The 19,702-nt window shown below is 42.6% G+C and overlaps 1 protein-coding gene across 1 annotated transcript in view; it reads right to left on the reverse strand.

Moving 5' to 3' along the window:
* Window positions 1-4,213: 4,213 nt before the first annotated feature.
* Window positions 4,214-19,702, reverse strand: part of LOC105510988 — a 16,736-nt gene continuing 1,247 nt past the window's right edge. The window contains exons 2-3 of the mRNA XM_011940986.1: window positions 18,637-18,745; window positions 4,214-4,632 (exon numbers count right to left, since the gene is read on the reverse strand). Coding sequence (XP_011796376.1) covers window positions 4,214-4,632; window positions 18,637-18,745 — 528 coding nt within the window. The remainder of the gene's footprint in view (window positions 4,633-18,636; window positions 18,746-19,702) is intronic.

The following is a 19,702-nucleotide window of genomic DNA, read 5'->3' on the forward strand; positions in this document are numbered from 1 at the left end:
GCGAATCACGAGGTCAGGAGATGGAGACCATCCTGGCTAACACAGTGAAACCCCATCTCTACTAAAAATACAAAAAATTAGCTGGGCATGGTGGCGGGTGCCTGTAGTCCCAGCTGCTCTGGAGGCTGAGGCAGGAGAATGGCGTGAACCCAGGAGGCAGAGGTTGCAGTGAGCAGAGATTGAGCCACTGCACTCCAGCCTGGTCAACAGAGTGAGACTCTGTCTCAAAAAATAATAATAGTAAATTTTAAAAGTCCCCACCTCTTAATACTTTACAATCACAACTAAATTCCAACATGAGTTTGGAGTAGACAATCAAACTACAGTAGATCTTTCTGACCTTAACAGTTACATTATAAAACACAAGTTACTATTATGTATTACTAAAGTAGCAATCTATAGGAAGGATAATGGTACTTCCTATAGATTGGAAGTACCAATTCTGTCTCTATGGTCACTCCAACCATTATTATGCTGTCAGAATAGCCATCAACAGCAGTCACGCTTGCCAACACTAATTTATTTCTCTCAGTTAATAACTCTTATTTAAATGTTAGCTTCAAAATAACTTTGACCTTTTTCTAGGAACTAGCTGTTTGTCCAAAAATAATCATTTCTTTTTATATATACTCCCTTTCGCCCAAATTGTCCTTTTTGTTGTCACATAAACTGTGATTCAAAATGTTCTTACTTTCTAAATTGACATTCACTCTCAGTCCTAAATAATATTTCAGCAAATGTAATGAAAGAAATCAGGCACATTCCTCAGTTCTGGGCCCAGCAAATACATTCAGCTTGACACCATATATCTCTCAATTTCCTGGGGCCAGTACAAACACGGCCCAGTGCAAATACAGACACCATATATCTTTCAATTTCCTGGGCCCAGTGTAAACACAGCCCAGTGCAAATACATTTCTCCATATATCTCGGCTTGGGAAATCCTGGGAAATCCCCGATAAGGGCGTCGCTGTTTGTAGTTTTACTGAAAGCAGGGGAACAATAGATAACTGCTAAATGTATAACTTAATATGTTAACCAATTGTAATGCTATAACCTAAAGAATTCCCTTTTTCCCTGTTCCTCTGTAACCTTACAAGTCCTATTTTCATCGGGCTATAAAAAGCGAGCGCACGCATTGTTCGGGGCCCTCTTGTATGTTGAGAAACGGAGGGACCAAGTTCGAACTTGCATTAAAGATCCTTGCCGCTTGGCTTTGACTCTGGACTCTGGTGGTCTTCTTCAGGGAATAAACGGTCTGGGCATAACAGTAACAATAGCAGCAAATCACTAGCATTTACTGAGTGCCTACTATGTACCAGGCACTGTCTTAGGTGCTATACATACACTAACTCTTTCAATCTTCACAGTAACCATTTCCTGCAGACAAAGAAACTGGGGTACCCAAAGGATAAGTGACTCACCCAAGGTCACTCAGACAATACATGAGCTGGGATTCAAACCCCAGTAGTTTGACCCAGAACCCACATTTCTAATCAGTACACTATTGCCCCTGTAATGTTGAATAAAGTATATATAGTCAACACAATTTTTATTTTTTAATTATTATGAAGTTATTTCTTTATTAATGGAAAGTTAAATATATGTACAGCCATGTGGTTAAAAAATACAAGATTTGTGATCACTTAGAAATTCAAAAACTGCTGACTTGGCTAATCAGAGAGAATATTAATTCCTTTCATTTGCCTTATGCAGATATCACTGTAGGCAAAATACAAATTATTTAGTGTAACGGAATCCAATCTCTAGCTATAATAAACTATAACTTTGTTTCTGCAACACTGCTCGAATTGACTCTGATCAAACACTTTTCAGTTATGTGGTGGTGTTAAGTTTGGAAGTTTTAACAAGTTGAACTAAAAATGATATAAGTCGGGAAAAAAAGGAGCTAAAGTATGAGAAGGTACAGTTTTTATCAATAGTTCCACACCAGCATCTAATTAAGATGGAAATTTATCCTTTAAAAGAATGAGTTAATCGATTAAAATTTAATGTGGGAGGTGAACAAGTGCCACTGAGTCAGAAAGTTGGGTGTGGGAAGAATACATTGCAGCAAATTAACCTTTGAGAGAAGGAAAGTGTGTGTGTGATAAATGCATATAAAAATATAAAACATACATAGTTTTTTTAAAAAAAACAAAACACGCAAAGTGATCATTTGAAAACTCATTTGCAAATAAATGAGAAAAAATATTTGGGGGAAGAAATGTCAATAAAATTATTAGCACTATCAAAGAACTGGTTTTTCATATAAAAAGGATATTAAGAAAACTGAGGATGGTGCATATATTGTTACAAGCTTAAAATAAGATTTTTTTTATATAACTTTTTTTTTTTTTCCCCAGAGACGGAGTCTTGCTCTGTTGCCCAGGCTGGAGTACAGTGGCACGATCTTGGCTCACTGCAACCTCCACCTCCCAGGTTCAAACAATTCTCCCACCTTAACCTCCAAAGTAGCTGGGACTACAGGTGCACGCTGCCACGCCCAGCTAACTTTTTATATTTTAGTAGAGACGGGGTTTCACTGTTTTGCCCAGGCTGGTCTCGAACTCCTGAGCTCAGGCAATCCAATCGCCTCGGCCTCCCAAAGAGCTGGGATTACAGGTGTGAGCCACTGCGCCCAGAATTTTGTTTGTTTGTTTGTTTTGAGATGGAGTCTCGCTCTGTCACCCAGGCTGAAGTGTAGTGGTGCAATCTCAGCTCACTGCAGACTCCCTCTCCAGGGTCCAAGCTATGCTGCCTCAGCCCCACTAGTAGCTAGGATTACAGGTGCCTGCCACTATGCCCAGCTAATTTTTTTGTCTTTTTAGTAGACATGGGGTTTTGCCACATTAACCAGGCTGGTCTCCAACTCCTGACCTCAGGTGATCTGCCCACCTCAGCCTCCCAAAGTGCTGGGATTACAGGTGTGAGCCACCATGCCCAGCCTATTTTTATATAATTGTTAAAACAAGCTTTTGTTACAGTTTAACACCTATATGAAGACATTATAAATACTACCTATATATCAATAAGTAATCAAAAAGTGGTAGGAGGAGAGTGAGGATCAAAAAACTGTCTATTGGGTACTATGCTTATTACCTTGGGGACAAAATAATCTGTACACTCAACCCCCATGACATGCAATTAACCTATATAACTAACCTGCACATGTATCTCTGAACCTGAAATAAAGGGTAAAAAAAAAAATAATCAACTGGAACATCTATGTAACCATCACCAAAGGTAATGGTGATGGCCCTTAACACCACAGCATAGCTTGACCACTGCCGCTGGAACATTCTCATACTTGTCTTTTGGTACAATATATACCCATTTCTTTTGGGAATGGAATTGCTGGAGCATAAAAAAAAAATATGTGTAGTCACTTGCATGGAGACTACCAAAGTGTTTTCCAAAGCAATTGTACTGATTTACATTCTATCCACAGAATCTGAGAGTCTCTATTGCCCTTATTCGGACGTCATTTTGATTTTAACTAAATGACAACTTGATCACACCACATAGTAATAATCATAGGCAGTTACTACTTATATTGGTCTTTGACATCATCTATTCACCAACTGGTATGAAAGTATTTCATATTATAAGAACCTATATAACCATATTCGTACAAAGGTGCTGAATAGAAACCTTGCCTTCCACTATAATGATGTCAAATGACTTTCAAATATATCTCACATTTTAGCTCAACACATTCCAAGCTATTCTTCCCAGTTTCATCAGCACCCTCATCAAGCAGAAATTCAAGTCTTTCCTCCTGCTTGCCCTACTATCTTCACAACTTCGTCCTTTCACTATCTTCCTGTTGAGTTCTTCTTTAACATTCATCACACGAGGCTCCTCCATCACCTGTGTATCACACGTGGTGACCCAGCCCTCCTGAACCACACTCTATCACCTGTCACTCATGTATTCATCATCGGCTCCAACAATAGCCACTTGTGCAACATTTACCACGTGCTTGTTACCAGGCTGGCACTAAGGACAAAGGTGAACAAAGCATGGACCCTGTCCTCGAGGAGCTCACAGGAAGGAACAGACATGTCAATAAACAAGTGCAATCTGTTTTAATGAGCATAACTAGAAAAGTGGAAAAATAGATGGACATAACACAGGCATAAGAAAGCAAGGGGTCAATTTGCCTGACAAGAAAAGACAACAGATAGAACTTTGCTTGGAATCTCCAAAGCTAAGCAGAGTATTCCAGGAAAGGGGGTGGGGAGCAGGCAGGATAGCAGGGCCACAGGAGCACTCCCAGCAAGACCCTCTCAGTCCTATACAGACCTAGGAACTCAGTACCAGATTTCATAAGCAGCACGCTGACAGCACCGGGGAGGCAGGCAGCTACTGAAAGGGGGTTGGGGCTTGCAGGGGACTGCTCAGGGTACATTTTCTGGTTGCCTCTTTCACTCTGAGTGCAGGCCCCCATCTGCACCATGCCCTTCCTGCCCAGCTCCTCTTTCCCCTCCACCCTCACATCAGGAGTAGCCTTGTCAAGAGCTCCTTCACTGGTCAGCCCTCTCATGGAAGCTGCCATGGCCGCTGCCTGACTCTGAAACACCTCTGAAGCCTTCCTTTTCTCCTCGTACTCTAGTTCTACTGGAAAGGCTTAACGGTCACAAAGAGTGAATCTCCAAAATAATTATTCAACCTTGCCTACGTTTTCTCTGTCAAGTCACTTCCCGAAAGCCCCAAAGACTTGAAGTGATCTGCTAATTCCAAATCTCCTAAGAAATAAGGAAAGACTTCTGCTATCTCGGACTCTCCACAGCCTGCAGAACTATTTTAAAAATTAATCAATCCGTAATGCATGTATGAAGAGCCTTCTGCCTAAAGCACACAGATTGCAGGGGGAGCATTTCACAGAATGGACCCAAAGCTGTGTGCAATGGTGAGAGAAGGGCATGCTGTCATGCCCCCAAAATCCCAGATTTCACAAGCCTACAGTCTGATTAGGAGAACAGACATGAATCAGAGTTCCAGAAATAAATAGCAAATTACCACTAGGATAAATGGTCCAAAGGAAGCATCCATGGTGCTAACAGTGGACAGGCAGGGGATGACTCAGAGAGGAGGCAAGAGTGACCATGTGATGGTGGGGTAGGGAGTGAGCAGTGAGAGGAGCCCTCCACCAGGGAGGAGCAAGGATAATGCCAATATGGCAGAAGACAGATGGCATCTTCCAGGAAGGGAAATCAGGTGAGTGTGATCACAATGAGGCATATTTGGAGGAACATTTCAGGGATGACGATGGAGGACTATATAAAAGTTATGCGGAAGACTGAAGGCCAACTTGAACATTTAAGATTTGAGTTTGCACTCCCAGTAATGGCTAAGTATCTGCTATGACAGCAACCATTCTCAGACTATTTCTTAAAAACACCCTTCAACTATACAGACCTATCAACTCAGTACTAGATTTCATAAGCAGCCGCCTGGCAGCACCAGGGAGGCAGGCAGCTACTGAAAGGGGGTTGGAGCTTGCAGGGGAGTGCTCAGGGTACATTTCTGGTTATCTTCCTTTACTCTGAGCACCCCCTTCTGCACCATGTCGGAGCAGATGAAAATGTGCAGTTTTACTATGCTGATGATGGAGGGACAGGTAGGGGAGCCCTAGTAACTGAAAGGAAAGCAGGATGTCTGGTAGGGAGAAGGAGAGTCCCAAATTCTGTGCATGGATCCTGCTCATGTATCTGGCTGATGGAGGACCACGCATGCACAGGGTAGACTCCAGGCAGCCAAGCTGTGGCTAAAAATACCTAACCCAGGTTTGGGCTGCTGTGATCCACCGGGAAAATCGTGTTTCCATTTTGCATTAGGCTGTTGAGTTTACAGTTTGAATTAAAGCATTACCGTGGGGGTTTTGTGCTCACTGTTTTTTACTGGTGGCAGAGGGTAACAGATTTGCATGTTTGCATTTTCAGATAGTGCTTCTGACTTTACTGTGTGGAGCAGATTGTGTTGGGGCAACAGTGATATAAAGAGACATCAGGAGGCTGCCGAAGCCCCCTCATGTGACAGGTCATGGGGTCTCTCAGGAGTGGGTGAGGAGGGGCAGAGTGTGAAAGAAGTGGACACCAAGTCGGATATCGGAGTTGGAAAGGGGATCCAACCCAGGCTGACAAAGCAAGAGGCCCAACAAGGACTCTGTGGTCTCAGACCTGAAAGCGGAATAGCAGTGACATTTGTGATGATACACAAGCTGGGAGGAAGACCAGGCTTGGTGGGGACCGTGAATGGCTTTCTGGCAGCAGAGGGTAAGGTATATTGAGAAGCGAAGTAAAAACGTCAGGTGGGCTGATTCACACGGAAGTCAGAGAGCGGTCGGAGCTAAAGATATAAATCTGCAAGACAACTGGGTTTAAGGAGTAATAAAGCTGTGGGTGTGAGTGGGATCCCCTAAGGATAAAATATAGGGTAGAAAGAAAAAGGGACTCAGGATCCAGCCTTCAGAAGAAATCCCACAATTGTCATGAACAAGTTGAGTTGGAGACACCCGCAGAGAAGCTAGAAAAGGCAAGGAAAAAAAAAAAAAAAAAAAACAACAAGAACCTTTGTGTTATCTCAAAAAGGCCGCCTACATAATGGTTAAGAGCATAAAACTTCCTAACATTCTATAATCCTCAATTCAAATTCTTTGTCAATATGTCTACCCATGACCTCACCCTTTCCTGCGCTAACACTTAACCCTGATATTCCCCCTAGAACCTACTCCTGCCTAGCCCTTAAGGAACCCATCCTCCGCCTCACATCTCAGGGTCCAGCAGCTTCTGCAGGTCCCCTCTCTGTTCTCACTTTGTAATCATTATTATCTTTTCTCCTCCCCAGCTTTCCAATCCATATATATATAAAATTGCAGGGCTCGTTTTGCCATCCTAAAGTAACAAAGACACAGTATCCTTAAAAACATAATTTTACAGTCTGATTTGTTCTCTTAAAAGGGGCATAAAAGAGTATTTGAAATCAGCAAGACTGAAGCTCTACAAAGACTGATATTTTGAACACGTAAGTGTCCATATAAAAGAATCATTATTAGTGGGCCTCACTTTACGTTATTTTTTTCCTTTTGTCAATTCAATATTTAAATGACTGACCTAGTGAAATTGCCTGACCCTGCTTTTAAGAGCCACTGTGACCTACTTATGTCAATTTTAACACAGGATTCCAAAAACAAGGCACAATGTAGAGATGAAATGATAACTCAAGTGGATTACTGGAGGTTTGCTTGGAATCCTGGTCCTCCAGGTGGACATCCTTTTTCTGGGGACAGCATCTGGGCCTTCCTTCTGCTACCACAACCATCCTCAAAGTATAGTCTGGAGACCTCAGGAGGTGCCCATGGCCTTTTTAAGGGCCCAGAAATTCAAATCTAATGACATTAAGTCATTATGTGGCTTTTAAAATACCATTCTCTCTCTAGTCTACATCAGTAGAGTTTTGATATAGTATCAAAGAAGAATATTCGTAATTATCTAAAAAGAAAGTAAATATTAAAATGCATGCCCCTTTTTCAGCCACACATCTGGAAAACAGCAAATCACAACAGACTGAATACAGAAGCAGATATAAGCAGGCAGCCATCTTCTATTAAGCAGGACATTAAAGAGCTATGCAAAAATGTAAAACAATGCCAATCTTTCATTTCATGCTCTTTCATTTTGGAAAATTTTTTTTCATAAAAACATATTACTTGTTAGCATTTAATAGATGTATTACTTTTGTCTTTAGTGAATTACTAAATACTTTTTAAATTTAATTTCTAAATGGTAAATATCTGCCAACACAACCCACATAAGCAAAGCTCTTTGGGGCCAGGGGATACATGAGTACTTTGGATCCTATGCACAGAGTGTGAGTTCCAAAGGTGGCTAGGGGGAGGGCTCAGCATTGGCCCTCCCTCTGCTAAGCCTGCTGGCCCACCAAGTGCACCTTCCTCCAGGTGGCTGCTATGACCCCACAATCCCAAAAGCAAATTGAGCAAAAGCCCCCAGCCCACCATGTTTCCTCTGCCCATATAGCATGTCCCTCATCCTCTGCAGATGGAAGCCTAGAGAACAGATATTAGACCAGGGCTCGTATTACACCCAGTGCCCATCAAGGCAGTTGGACCAGTAGCTAGAATATTAAAGAACTTCTGTACCCCAAGCCACCAAAGCACTTCATGACCACTCCAGCTCCTCCCCAAGAACTCACAGTCATACTTGACCCTTCTGCAAATAAAAGGGATAGAGCTTGGCAGGCTGACCCCAGTGCATCCTACCTAACCACCTCTAGCTTCCCCAGGACCCCATGGGCTGGCCCAAGCCCTCCCCTCCGTCATAGCCCACCTTAGGTTCTGCTCTTGTTCTTACATATCTCAAGTTTCACCCTTCCCCATCAGAACCCTTATGGACCCAATACGCACACCCCAACCCTCTGCCTTTATTCCTCTCCCCACAATCCCTCTGACCCAGGAAGGGCAGATTTGGGGATTTTTCTTTCTCTACTTTCTATCCTTTTCCTACTGTAGAACAGCCAGCCTCTTGCCTAGATATCAAAGCAGAAGGGCCATCCTTGCAGGCTGCAGAAGACATTCTGATCTGAGTATGCTGGGCTCAGTCTTTGAAATGCTACATGAACTTCAGATCTACTCTTCTTCCCATGCCATAGCCTAACAATTTTATTACTAGTTTCTCAAGCTTTGTAGAACTCTTGCCCCCAACAGTTCCTGGGCGTTGTCATGTTTTTCTTATTCCTTCCTTTCCAATGACATCATTTTTAGGCCAGTGATTATTATACCTTGCCTCACCTTAGAATTTCCTAGGGAATTTCAGGTGTCTGGTTGAGCTGGTGTCCAGGTTGAACCCTGAACCAACTACATGACAACCTCAGGAAGGGACCCCGGATTCAGGAGTGTTCCGTGCTCTCTGGAGATGCCACTCTGCTGCCAAGACTGAGAACTGGTTATCTAGGCTGGATACTTAGGCATGTCTTCTTGATTCCTTGCACTTGCCCCCGCTCCACTGACCCACATTTAGAATTGTCTGGGGAAAAGCACCTCTTCTGCCCATTCTTTCCATTGGAACCTCCCCTCCCTGGATGAATGGGCTGGTAGAAGCAGGCTATGAGCCAGGTACAAGATTCTTACACTCAAACAAAAAAGCAGCCCTTCAAGAGACACAAGCCCATTTCTATTCCCTTATCTTTTCACTGATAAGAAATAAACTGACCAAGTATCCCTGCATTCATTTGCCCCTGTGGTCACTCCGAGGAGAGTGCAGGGCAGATCTGACCACCAATCATGCATCAGAAAGAGCCACATGTCCCACAAAAGAACCCCTGGCAGCTTTGTAAGCTACCAATGTCTGCGCCGCTACCAAAACCAAGTCACTCCAGCTGTCTGGGATAGTGTCCTGGCAGCAATATTTTGAAGGTTTCCCCAATAATTCTTACATGCAGCCAGAGAGAAGGGCTCAGGGAATCTTTGCAGGTCCAGACTTCTTCCTTCCTCCATAAATATCTGTGTGATGTCTTGGTTGCCCTGGCTTTCCTTCTTTTTGGTCTTTTTTTTTTTTTTTTAGAGAAAGAGCCTCAGACGCCCAGGCTGGAGTGCAGTGGTGTGATCTTGGCTCAGAGCAACCTCTACCTCCCGTGGCCTGGCTTTCCATTCCATGTTTTCTTTTGTCCATTATCTTGTATGTCACCCGGGCCACCTGTGCTTCTGTCCATGAGTCTTTCAGTCTGTTCTGCCTCATTCCAAAGCCCAGCCCAGACCCTCATCTCAGACTTCTTGGCTCAGATGGTTGTTGGCCTTAACTGAGAAGTATCTAGAGCCCAAGGGATGACAGTACTCATTCAACTGTGTTTTCTAATGGGCTAGTCAAAAGGTCCACTTGAACATTTTTTTTAAGTTAGTAAATGCATTTTTTACTGAAAAAGTAATACACACTTGTAATTTAAAAAATCCAAGAGCATAAAAGTGTATTACAACAATGTCATCTCCTTCTACTTCAGTTCCTTGCAGAGGGAAGGACTTCTATGCCAATGCCTGTTCACTTTTGTACATTTATCCTGAGGGGCTGGTCTACTTTGTAGAAGCAACACAGATTCCTACGTATGATCTGTCTACTAAATAAGATTCTCTGGGAGGAAAAAGGAGGAAGGTCCCTCCCTTTTCCTTTTTAAGGTAGGAATCTACCTTTAAAGACTGCTTAGGTGGTCAAAGATTGGATGGGTGTGAGAACTACTGCCAAGACACAGTACCTAACATGGCCTTTAGGCTTTTAGGGAACTTGGAAATATGATAAAAAGTGAATATATGTTGACCCTATGAAAGTTCATCTGTTAAAGTCCTAACCCCCAGTACCTCAGTATGTAACTGTATTTGGACAAGAGGTCTTTAAAAAGGTAATTAAGTTAAAATGAGGTCTTTCCCAGGGGCCCTATTCCAATCTGATTTGTGTCCTTTTAAGAGGAGAAAATTGGCCAGGCGCAGTGGCTCATATCTGTAATCCCTGTACTTTGGGAAGCCAAGGTGGGTACATCACATGAGGTCAGTAGTTTGACACCAACCTGGCCAACATGATGAAACCCCATCTCTACTAAAAATACAAAAAATTATCCAGTCGTGGTGGTGTGCGCCTGTAATCCCAGCTACTCGGGAGGCTGAGGCAAGAGAATCGCTTGAACCTGGCAGGTGGAGGTTGCAGTGAGCCAAGATCACGCCATTGTACTCCAGCCTGGGTAACAGAGTGAGACTCTGTCTCAAAAACAAAAAACAAAAAAGCAAAAACAGAAGAAGAGGAAATTTGGACACACAGAGGCAGCAGACACACACATACACACACACACACACACACACACACAGAGGAAATACCATGGGAGGAAGGCCTCAGAAAAAACCAAACCTGTAGACACCTTGATCTTGGACTTCCAGCTTCCAGAACTACATAAAAATAAATTGCTGTTATTTAAGCCATCCAGTCTGTAGTAATTTGTTATGACAGCACTAGCGAACTAATGCAGTAAGTTAGTTCTATCCTGGTCACCTAGAGATGCTAAGGCAGGCTATAAACAGATTTATAGACATTGGAGACTCCTAAAATGAGGTCATCAGCCCCAAGGCCATGGGGCCCCTTTGCAGGTGAAACCACTTCACAGCAGGTTTCTTTGTGTGGTTCAGCTGGTAAATTTTTGGCCAAGATACAAAGCAAAGGTTGCCTTATACCAACTTCTACCCAGCAGAGTGAGAATGAGGTTTTCAGGCTTTCTGGATGAAGTTCATCATTTCTCTAAAACTTAAAACATGAATGCCAGAAAGTGGTACACATACACATCTAACATAACTGGAGAGGGCCATGTGGTGGTAGGGAGGCTTTCTGATGAACAAGAAGTATGGCTGAGACTGACAAAGAACTGCCCGAGTAGCCCAGTGCAGCAAGTTCAGCTCGCTCCCTACCTTAGACCAAAGCCCTTGGCTTTCTCATGTCTAAGCACACGCCACTGCGTGTATGCGAGAGGGGGTGATGGGGGAGGAGGAAGGGATTAAGGCACCATGGCTCCTGCAGAAGAGCTGGGACTGCAAAATTAGTGCCTTCTGATGGAAAGCCCACACACGAGGAGGAGACACCTGGTTTCTTCCTGCTTTGAAAGTGGACCTGGCTTTGATCAATAAGCTATTATAAATATGATGCACAGTTGTGAGAGAAAATAACTTCTGTTTCAGAGGAAATGGCACAGATGAAGGGACCGCCATTGCCTTTGAAAGTCAATACCACCCCCCTGCAGTGATGTAGCAGCCACAGCCATGTGCAATCACTGTGGCTGAGCCGGGCAGCAGGCAGTCTGCTGATTACTGGAATAGCGCTGCCTCGGAAAGCCTGCAGAGGCAAGGCTTCCTTTTGAATCAGTGCAGTGGTCGACAGGACGTCTTTTTCTTTTCTTATCCTTTTCTGCCTAAACTCTAGAAGTGAACAATAACCATCAGAGATCTGTTCTCTTACACATCCAATATGTGCAGTCTGCCCTTCTGGGAACTCTATCAACAGATCTGCCCCAGCCCACCAACCTTAAATCACACTGTCTACAATGCTCTCAAAAATATTTTATCGCAGGTAGTGCGATATTCTGTGTGTGCCAGTCCACTGAAATTATCATTCTAGAGGCGTCAGTTGCCCTAATAAGAAACAGAGAGTCCAGCTGTAGTCTGATGGAGTTACAGTCAAGACACCATTGCTCTGTAAAACTGATATGAATGCATCTGAATTTCAACCTCCAACCTGTACTGTGATTATTATTAGCACCTCCAGTGTTAGGGATTGGTGAAAACAGTGGCCTCTATAATTTCTATAATGAATGTTATAACTAGCTTCTCAGTGCGAAATTAAAGTTACCCAAGATATGTGTACTGGTGAAAATATTTTAGAGTTACCCCCACGCTTATACAGGTATATGGATCCTGAGAGACAGTTACCTTCCCCGCCTCCCCCAGCATCTTGGGTCTAGTCACTAAGGTAAAAGGTTTCTGCCTATCAGAGGGTGAATACAAAACACAGAGAACTGGGACTTTATGAATCTTACAGAACTGGTCGGATTATCTCTCTTGTGTCTTTTGCTAATAGTATTTATTTAGTAAATGTCTATATGGGTAGCAGAATATGGTTTGGGACTGGCTTTCTTTCAACTGGCATTTGAGGTTATAGGAGAATAGCTAAACCTCAGCCACCTTTCATTTTTTGGAGGCTGCGTTTTATACCAAAAAGAACCTAATTGGCTTAGGTCAGTTTAGAAAATGTATCCATCATTATTGTCCAGACTGGCTGAAGTTCTGTAAGCCTTGTCTCTGTTACTTGCCCTCCCTTCTCTAACCCCCGACCCAAATTCTAGGCCTCCCTCAGAGTTCAGCCACGTGAAGATCATTTCCACTTGAGAACACTTTCTATGGAACGTGTTCCTCACCTCCTGGCTTTACTTTGTGCCCCGAAAACAAGGGCTAAAGAAATCACACTAGACCTTAACCACCTTGCATGCCTGTTTGGCAATGTTGTTTAGGTCTTAGCACTTCATACCTATATTCTAAGTTCTTTCAAGGCGAGGACCTCATTTTCCACACTAGTTAATTATTTTGTATCTCCCCAAGCAATGAGTCCAATCCCATGAACACAGCAGGACTTGCTAAATGCACCCACTGCTTCTGCATCTACTGTGTGCATGACAACTTTGGGACCAAGAAGGGAGACAGCAGTTTGGCTCTGATCCCCAAGTGATCCAGGAGAAGACAATGAATGTTGATGGTTCAGAGAGGCAAGGTTCAGAGAGGTAAGCCTCCGCACTCATGCATTTTACCACGAAAATATCTGTGTTATGTAATTTCTAGGACACCATGAAAAATGGCTACTTACTCAGAAGACTAAGGATGATCTTAAGTTTTCCTCCAGCTAATTATTTAAAGTTATGTAATGTGACGTTTTCTTAAAAAAAAAAAAAAAAACTAGATCTGGCCGGGCACAGTGGCTCATGCCTATAACCCCGGTATTTTGGGAGGCCGAGCGGGTGGATCCCAAGGTCAGGAGTTTGAGACCAGCCTGGCCAATATGGTGAAACTCCATCTCTGCTAAAAATACAAAAATTAGCTGGGCGTGGTGGTACATGCCTATAATCCCAGCTACTCGGGAGACTGAGGCAGGAGAATCACTTTAACCCAGGAGGCAAAGGTTGCAGTGAGCCGAGATGATGCCACTGCACTCCAGTCTAGGTGACAGAGCGAGACTCCGTCTCAAAAACAAAAAAACAAAAAACAAACAAAACCTAGATTTACAACTGGTGTGTTCAAGTTAACAATCCACTACTGTGTGTGTAACTTTAGGCTAACTGCACTTCTATACCCAGAACTTAGGCACTGGCTGTTTTTGACTTCAATAACTTTCCTGAAATGACAAAGTAGTCATGTATTATATCTTTGCCTAAAAACAAGTTGTATGAGATCATACATTCACATTCACATTCTTGGGAGGGTTCTTTTTTTTTTTCTTTCTGAATTAACATTTGAAAGAAGAAGTCATTTGGTTTTATTAAGCATAATTCTTCTGTTTTGGTAGACTAAGCAGTTCAAAATGTATTAGGAAGATGATGAAAGCAACTACACAATTTATCTGAAGAGAAAGATAAAATTACTAAGAGCCTGCAGATTAAAGAACACATTTTCTGTTTTAGATTGATATATAAACACAACACTTAAAGAGGAAACATAGGCCAAGGATGCATCTTCAATATACTCCCTCGAATTTTAACTTTAATTAATCCTCTGAATTTCATACCAATGTATTTTCTAATTACACAGGGACTCACTTCAGAATTCTAAGACTGTTACTGTTCCCAACTCATGCTTGTGTTCCTAATGACTAAGCTTTGAACTATTAATACATATCTTAGGTTAATTAAGTGGGCAATTTTCCTTGCCTAATAATTGTTCACAATAATCTGACATTGTTTAAGCTCCAAAATAACCATCTTTGAAAAATATACATCCTTAAGTGCGTCTCCTCCTATTATCAATGGGGAAAATGTGAAAGTAAATTACTGAGTAGGAAGTACAGAATTCCCAGATACAAAGGGGCCCAGATTTTAAAGTACCTCTAGTTTTATGGCACCATAATCTAATCTTATCCTCACAAAGTCTCCTCATCTCCTGGCTCCAAGATCAGAGGAAATTCTTTAAGAGAGAGGAACAAGGTAGAAGCTGTGTGTGCATGGTTTTGAGACCTTCCCTGAGCTAAGCCTATTCCTGCTGGCCTCTAGTTATGAGAAAGAACACTGAGGCCTCTCGCACCCGGCTTTGCCACTACCAGATGGCACATCACCATGAAAGCAGGTTGCAGACAGAATTCTGCCACAGAAATCAATGTTTCTTGGCAAGCAGGCACGAAACAATCTGTTCCTAGAAACTCCGCAAGGTCCCAGGTCTTGGCCACTTAGAAACTCCTCAAGTCCCTTGCATGATCAGGACACAGAATTCCCAATTAAGAGGCAGGAAGCAAAACAGCAGAGAGCCCTAGATCAAGGGCAATACTCTAAACGAGAATACGTAGCTTCTGGGCCCTCCAGATTTCTGCACCCCTGTCCACAGACAGGCAGAGGGGCCTGGACAGGGATTACCCAACCCACATATTCCAACAATCATGTGCATCACCCATTTCTTTCAATAAAATTTATCTGCAATAATCTTCATGCTAATTAACAATCATCTAGAGCGGACATTTTCAGAAGGAGGTCGTTGAAGACGGGGAAGTGGACACGGAACTGTGAATTCCTATTGGTTATCTTTAAAATGCTAACCGTGCCCACCATTGGAATGTGTGTTTCTCTTTCGGTCACTATAAATGCCAACTAACCACCCCTAGGACATAGAGTGAAACTAGCCCACACATATAAATATTTTACACCATCTATACTAAAATACTTTAAAGGAAAATTATAGACAGACAACAGTATGAGCTTAAGGGTGGAGTTGGCACTCAGGGTGTATGACCAGCAGAAGAGTTCAGAGGGACAGGAGTGACCACTGTCTTCACTTCTCCATTCCACTCCCTCTTACACAGTCCAAGTGTTCTGAAATAGGATACCAAGGGAAACTTCTTTCCCTCTCAGTTTGAACACAAGACAGCAAAATAGCTAAAGGTGGCTGGGCGTGGCGGCTCACGCCTTTAATCCCAGCACTTTGGGAAGCCGAGGTGGGCAGATCACCTGAAGTCAAGAGTTCAAGACCAGCCTGACCAACATAGCGAAACCCCATCTCTACTAAAAATAAAAAAATTAGCCAGGTGTGGTGGCAGGTGCCTGTAATACCAGCTACTCAGGAGGCTGAGGCAGAAGAATTGCTTGAACCCAGGAGGTGAAGGTTGCAGTGAACCCAGATCGTGCCACTGCGCTCCAGCCTGGACAACAGAGCAAGACTCTGTCTTAAAAAAAAAAAAAAAAAAAAAAGAAAAGCTAAAGATGAAAATTTCAAATAAGCAGCCCCTCACAAGAAGACAAAAACTAGGTTCTATGTAAATAGGTGTGAAAACAGTGCCCTCTTTAAAGTGCTTTTTCTCCCCTGATTAATGGTCTAGAAAAGACACGTAATTGCTTCATAATCTTACAGAACCTCTATTTGAGCAACAAAGTTGAGATGTCCCAATGGAGTCCAGTTGGTGATGACATCACTAGAAGGTGGTTCCCAGCCTGTGGTCCAGTCCCCAAATGAATCCATCAATTTGGTTGTTCCCAGTTTTTTTCTGTTACAAATAAAGCTGAATCATACAAGATTTGGAGCAAAGATAAGTTTCCATTTCTCTAAGACAAATGCCCAAAAGTGCATTCGCTTGGTCATATAGTAAGGAAATGTTTAGTTTTATAAGGGCAGTTATGCAAGGCAGAAGTAGGCAGAATTCAGAGAGGCAGAACCATATACTGAGAACAGATATGTTCTCCCTCTGAAACCAAATGTGTTAGTTTTACACACAAGCTTCACAACTTACCACTCATCAGCTCCTCTTTGATCAAATGGAGATTATAATGATAATACGGCCATTTCAATAGCATCATGGTGATGATTTGATTAGTTAATTCATGGCATGTTCTTAGAACCACCTCTGACAAACACTATTCTTTCAATAGAAGTTAGTTATTAAAATGTGCATGATTTCAGCCACCAAATAATATTTAATATTTAATATTTTACCCTATATTCATTAACATTGAATTTCTTCTCTTATGGATTAAATGTTCATGTTTGAAAATACAAGAAAAGATTTCATTTTGTTTCAGTATCAAATGCCCCACTACATTCAAGAAAGCTTGGCTGGGCGCGGTGGCTCAAGCCTGTAATCCCAGCACTTCGGGAGGCCGAGGCGGGCGGATCACGAGGTCAGGAGATCGAGACCATCCTGGCGAACACAGTGAAACCCTGTCTCTACTAAAAATACAAAAAATTAGCTGGGCGAGGTGGTGGCGCCTGTAGTCCCAGCTACTCGGGAGGCTGAGGCAGGAGAATGGCGTGAACCCGGGAGGCGGAGCTTGCAGTGAGCTGAGATCTGGCCACTGCACGCCAGCCTGGGTGGCAGAGCGAGAAAAAAAAAAAAAAAAAAAAAAAAAAGCTTAAATACAGAAACATCCCACCAGTGGGGCAGAGTACAGTCAATTTACACGAGACAGAGTTATACGTTTCATTATGTATAGGATATCACTCTATAGTCTAAGATACACTTGCTCAAAGGGATTTAATTTGTGTGGGGAAGAATAATGCTGGTTGCATTCAGCCGCAACAGAGCAGTTGATCAGGAACAGACCCTGTCTGAGAAGCGTGTCTCTGTTTGCACTCAGTCGTCCTTGGAGGACACAACACCTTGACTCAGATTCGCAGCTGCTTTGCTTCATACCCTTCACTCACTCGTAAATACGTACTAGTGCCTCCCATATGAGGCCCTGGGGTGGACCCTGAGAAGACCACAGAGAAGGGCAGGCAATGGTACCATCTCTCAAGGAGGTTTGATCATGAACTTGACTTAAACACCAGAACAAATGGCTGTGAAAGGTGGCGAACAGCTCAATACAAATGAATGTTACAGTCTAGAAATGATGTAGCAGCAGGAAAAAGGAATCGCTAGAGATTGTGGGAGACAAAGACGAAATAAAACTTGTTACAGAAAGAGACTCTGGTGAGACGCTAAGCTACCAGAGAACCTGTCTGGGCTAAGAGAAAACCATGAGCTGAGAAAAGAGGGCTTGGCCAAAGATTTAGGTATGCATAGGGGTGTTCATTCTTCTGGAAAACACTGTGGCCAGACAGGACAGTAGAAGCCAGGAAACAATGAGAAAAAAATACTGAAATAATTGTACTCTGAATGTAGAAGCTCTAGAATACTGACTGTTTACACTTTACTCTGGGTGTAATAGGGGCCTCTGAAAGCTTTGTAAAAGGAATTGCACATCATGAGCAGGGTATTTTAGGGGATAAATCTTCCTGCAGTAAGAAGAATGAATTGGAAGGGGAAAAGACAGAAAGTAAGGCAATCTGTGGGAAAATAATTTCAACTGCACAAGTGTGAAGCGATGTGGATCCAGGCCGGAGAGAGGCAAGAAGACTGGAAATCAGATTGTTCTATTTATTTTCTGGAGAAAAAGAAAGTACATCTATACTAGAAAAATAGCTTCGGCAAATGCCCGATATAATAAATTGTCCTTCACTTATTCCACCCATGTGTTTTTGCTTTAACTGACCACGAATAGTTGCTTCAGCACCAGCCTGTTTATCATCCTCCCACATCCAGCCCAGCAGGCCTGAACTAAAAGGATTTCAGAGTGGTGGACTCACTGGACTTCAAGATGTTATTCCTGTTAATTCTCCATTACCCTTTGATGTTACCTCTGTTCCCCAGATATCATGGGCAAAGTATGCCAGGATATTACAGTTGACACCTGGGGTAAGCCATCCTTTTACCCCCTATTATAGCTGTATAGCTCTTAAACATAGTGTGTCACTGAATACCATGCTCTACTATTTAGCCTTATTAAAGACCTGTGAGGTTATAAAATCTTCATTACAAATTTCTTATTCGTAAATTTATAATTTAAAAGTACTCTATTGAGGCATACACGAACTGAGTGGGTCAACTACCGCACTGGGGACACGTTCTAGAATGTTACTGTGCTTTGGGTTCTTCCCAGAGGGCTGCTGTCTCCCCAGATCCTGGAAGTAGAATCCCTATAGAGCACATAACACCCCCAAATTTCACCCAGCCATGGCTGTCATTTGGCTGGCCAGCAACTCATGAGATAATTTCTTCTAAAATTTGGCTTTCAGTTTCTGGTCCAGCATATAAGGAGCTTGGAAGTCACCAGTCCACTTTAGCAACAAGTAAAAAGCTGAACAAATGGAAACATCAAAAACTCTTCTCAGATCCATCAGAGAGGTGAGATCACAGGGCAAACTTTTGCCCCACAAGTTGGAGAGACAGGCAGGTATTAAAAATCACAACTTACTAGAGCAGAAATCCATGAGCAGAAGCCTCTTTGGAAAGTCAAGCTGGGGTAGGAAACCCTGAACTGTAATTGACAGTTGCTATAAACTCAGCACGGACAGGTCTGAAAGTTAAAAACTCCAGGTCAATACAGTGATCAGTCTCCCTCCCCATACCCCTCACCACCTTTGAAAAATTTAATCTCATGGAGCTCAACCAGGTTCTCACAGTGGCTACTGAAGAAAAATTCACTCGTGTCTTCAGCAGGTAGAAGGGAAAATATTTTGAAATATATAATTCTTTTTTTAAAAAACTGTGTGAGTATGTAGTAAGCATATATATTCATGGTGTACATGAGATGTTTTGATGCAGGCATGCAATGTGAAATAAGCACATCGTGAAGAATGGGATCCCCATCCCCCTCAAGCATTTATCCTTTGAGTTACAAACAATCCAAGTACACTCAGGTTATTTTAAAATGTACAGTCGAGTTATTACTAACTATAGTCACCCTGTTCTGCTATCAAATAGTAGGTATTATTCATTCTTCTTTTTTGTACATATTAACCATCCCCACCTCTACAAGTAAGTGAGAGATCCTACAAGTAACTGAGAACATGTGATGTTTGTCTTTCTGTGCCTGGCTCATTTCATTTAACATAATGATCTCCAGTTTCATCCATGTTGTTATTTTTTTTCCA

This window comes from Colobus angolensis, unplaced genomic scaffold, assembly GCF_000951035.1.
Source record: "Colobus angolensis palliatus isolate OR3802 unplaced genomic scaffold, Cang.pa_1.0 Scaffold196, whole genome shotgun sequence".
NCBI classification, from domain to species: Eukaryota; Metazoa; Chordata; class Mammalia; order Primates; family Cercopithecidae; genus Colobus; species Colobus angolensis.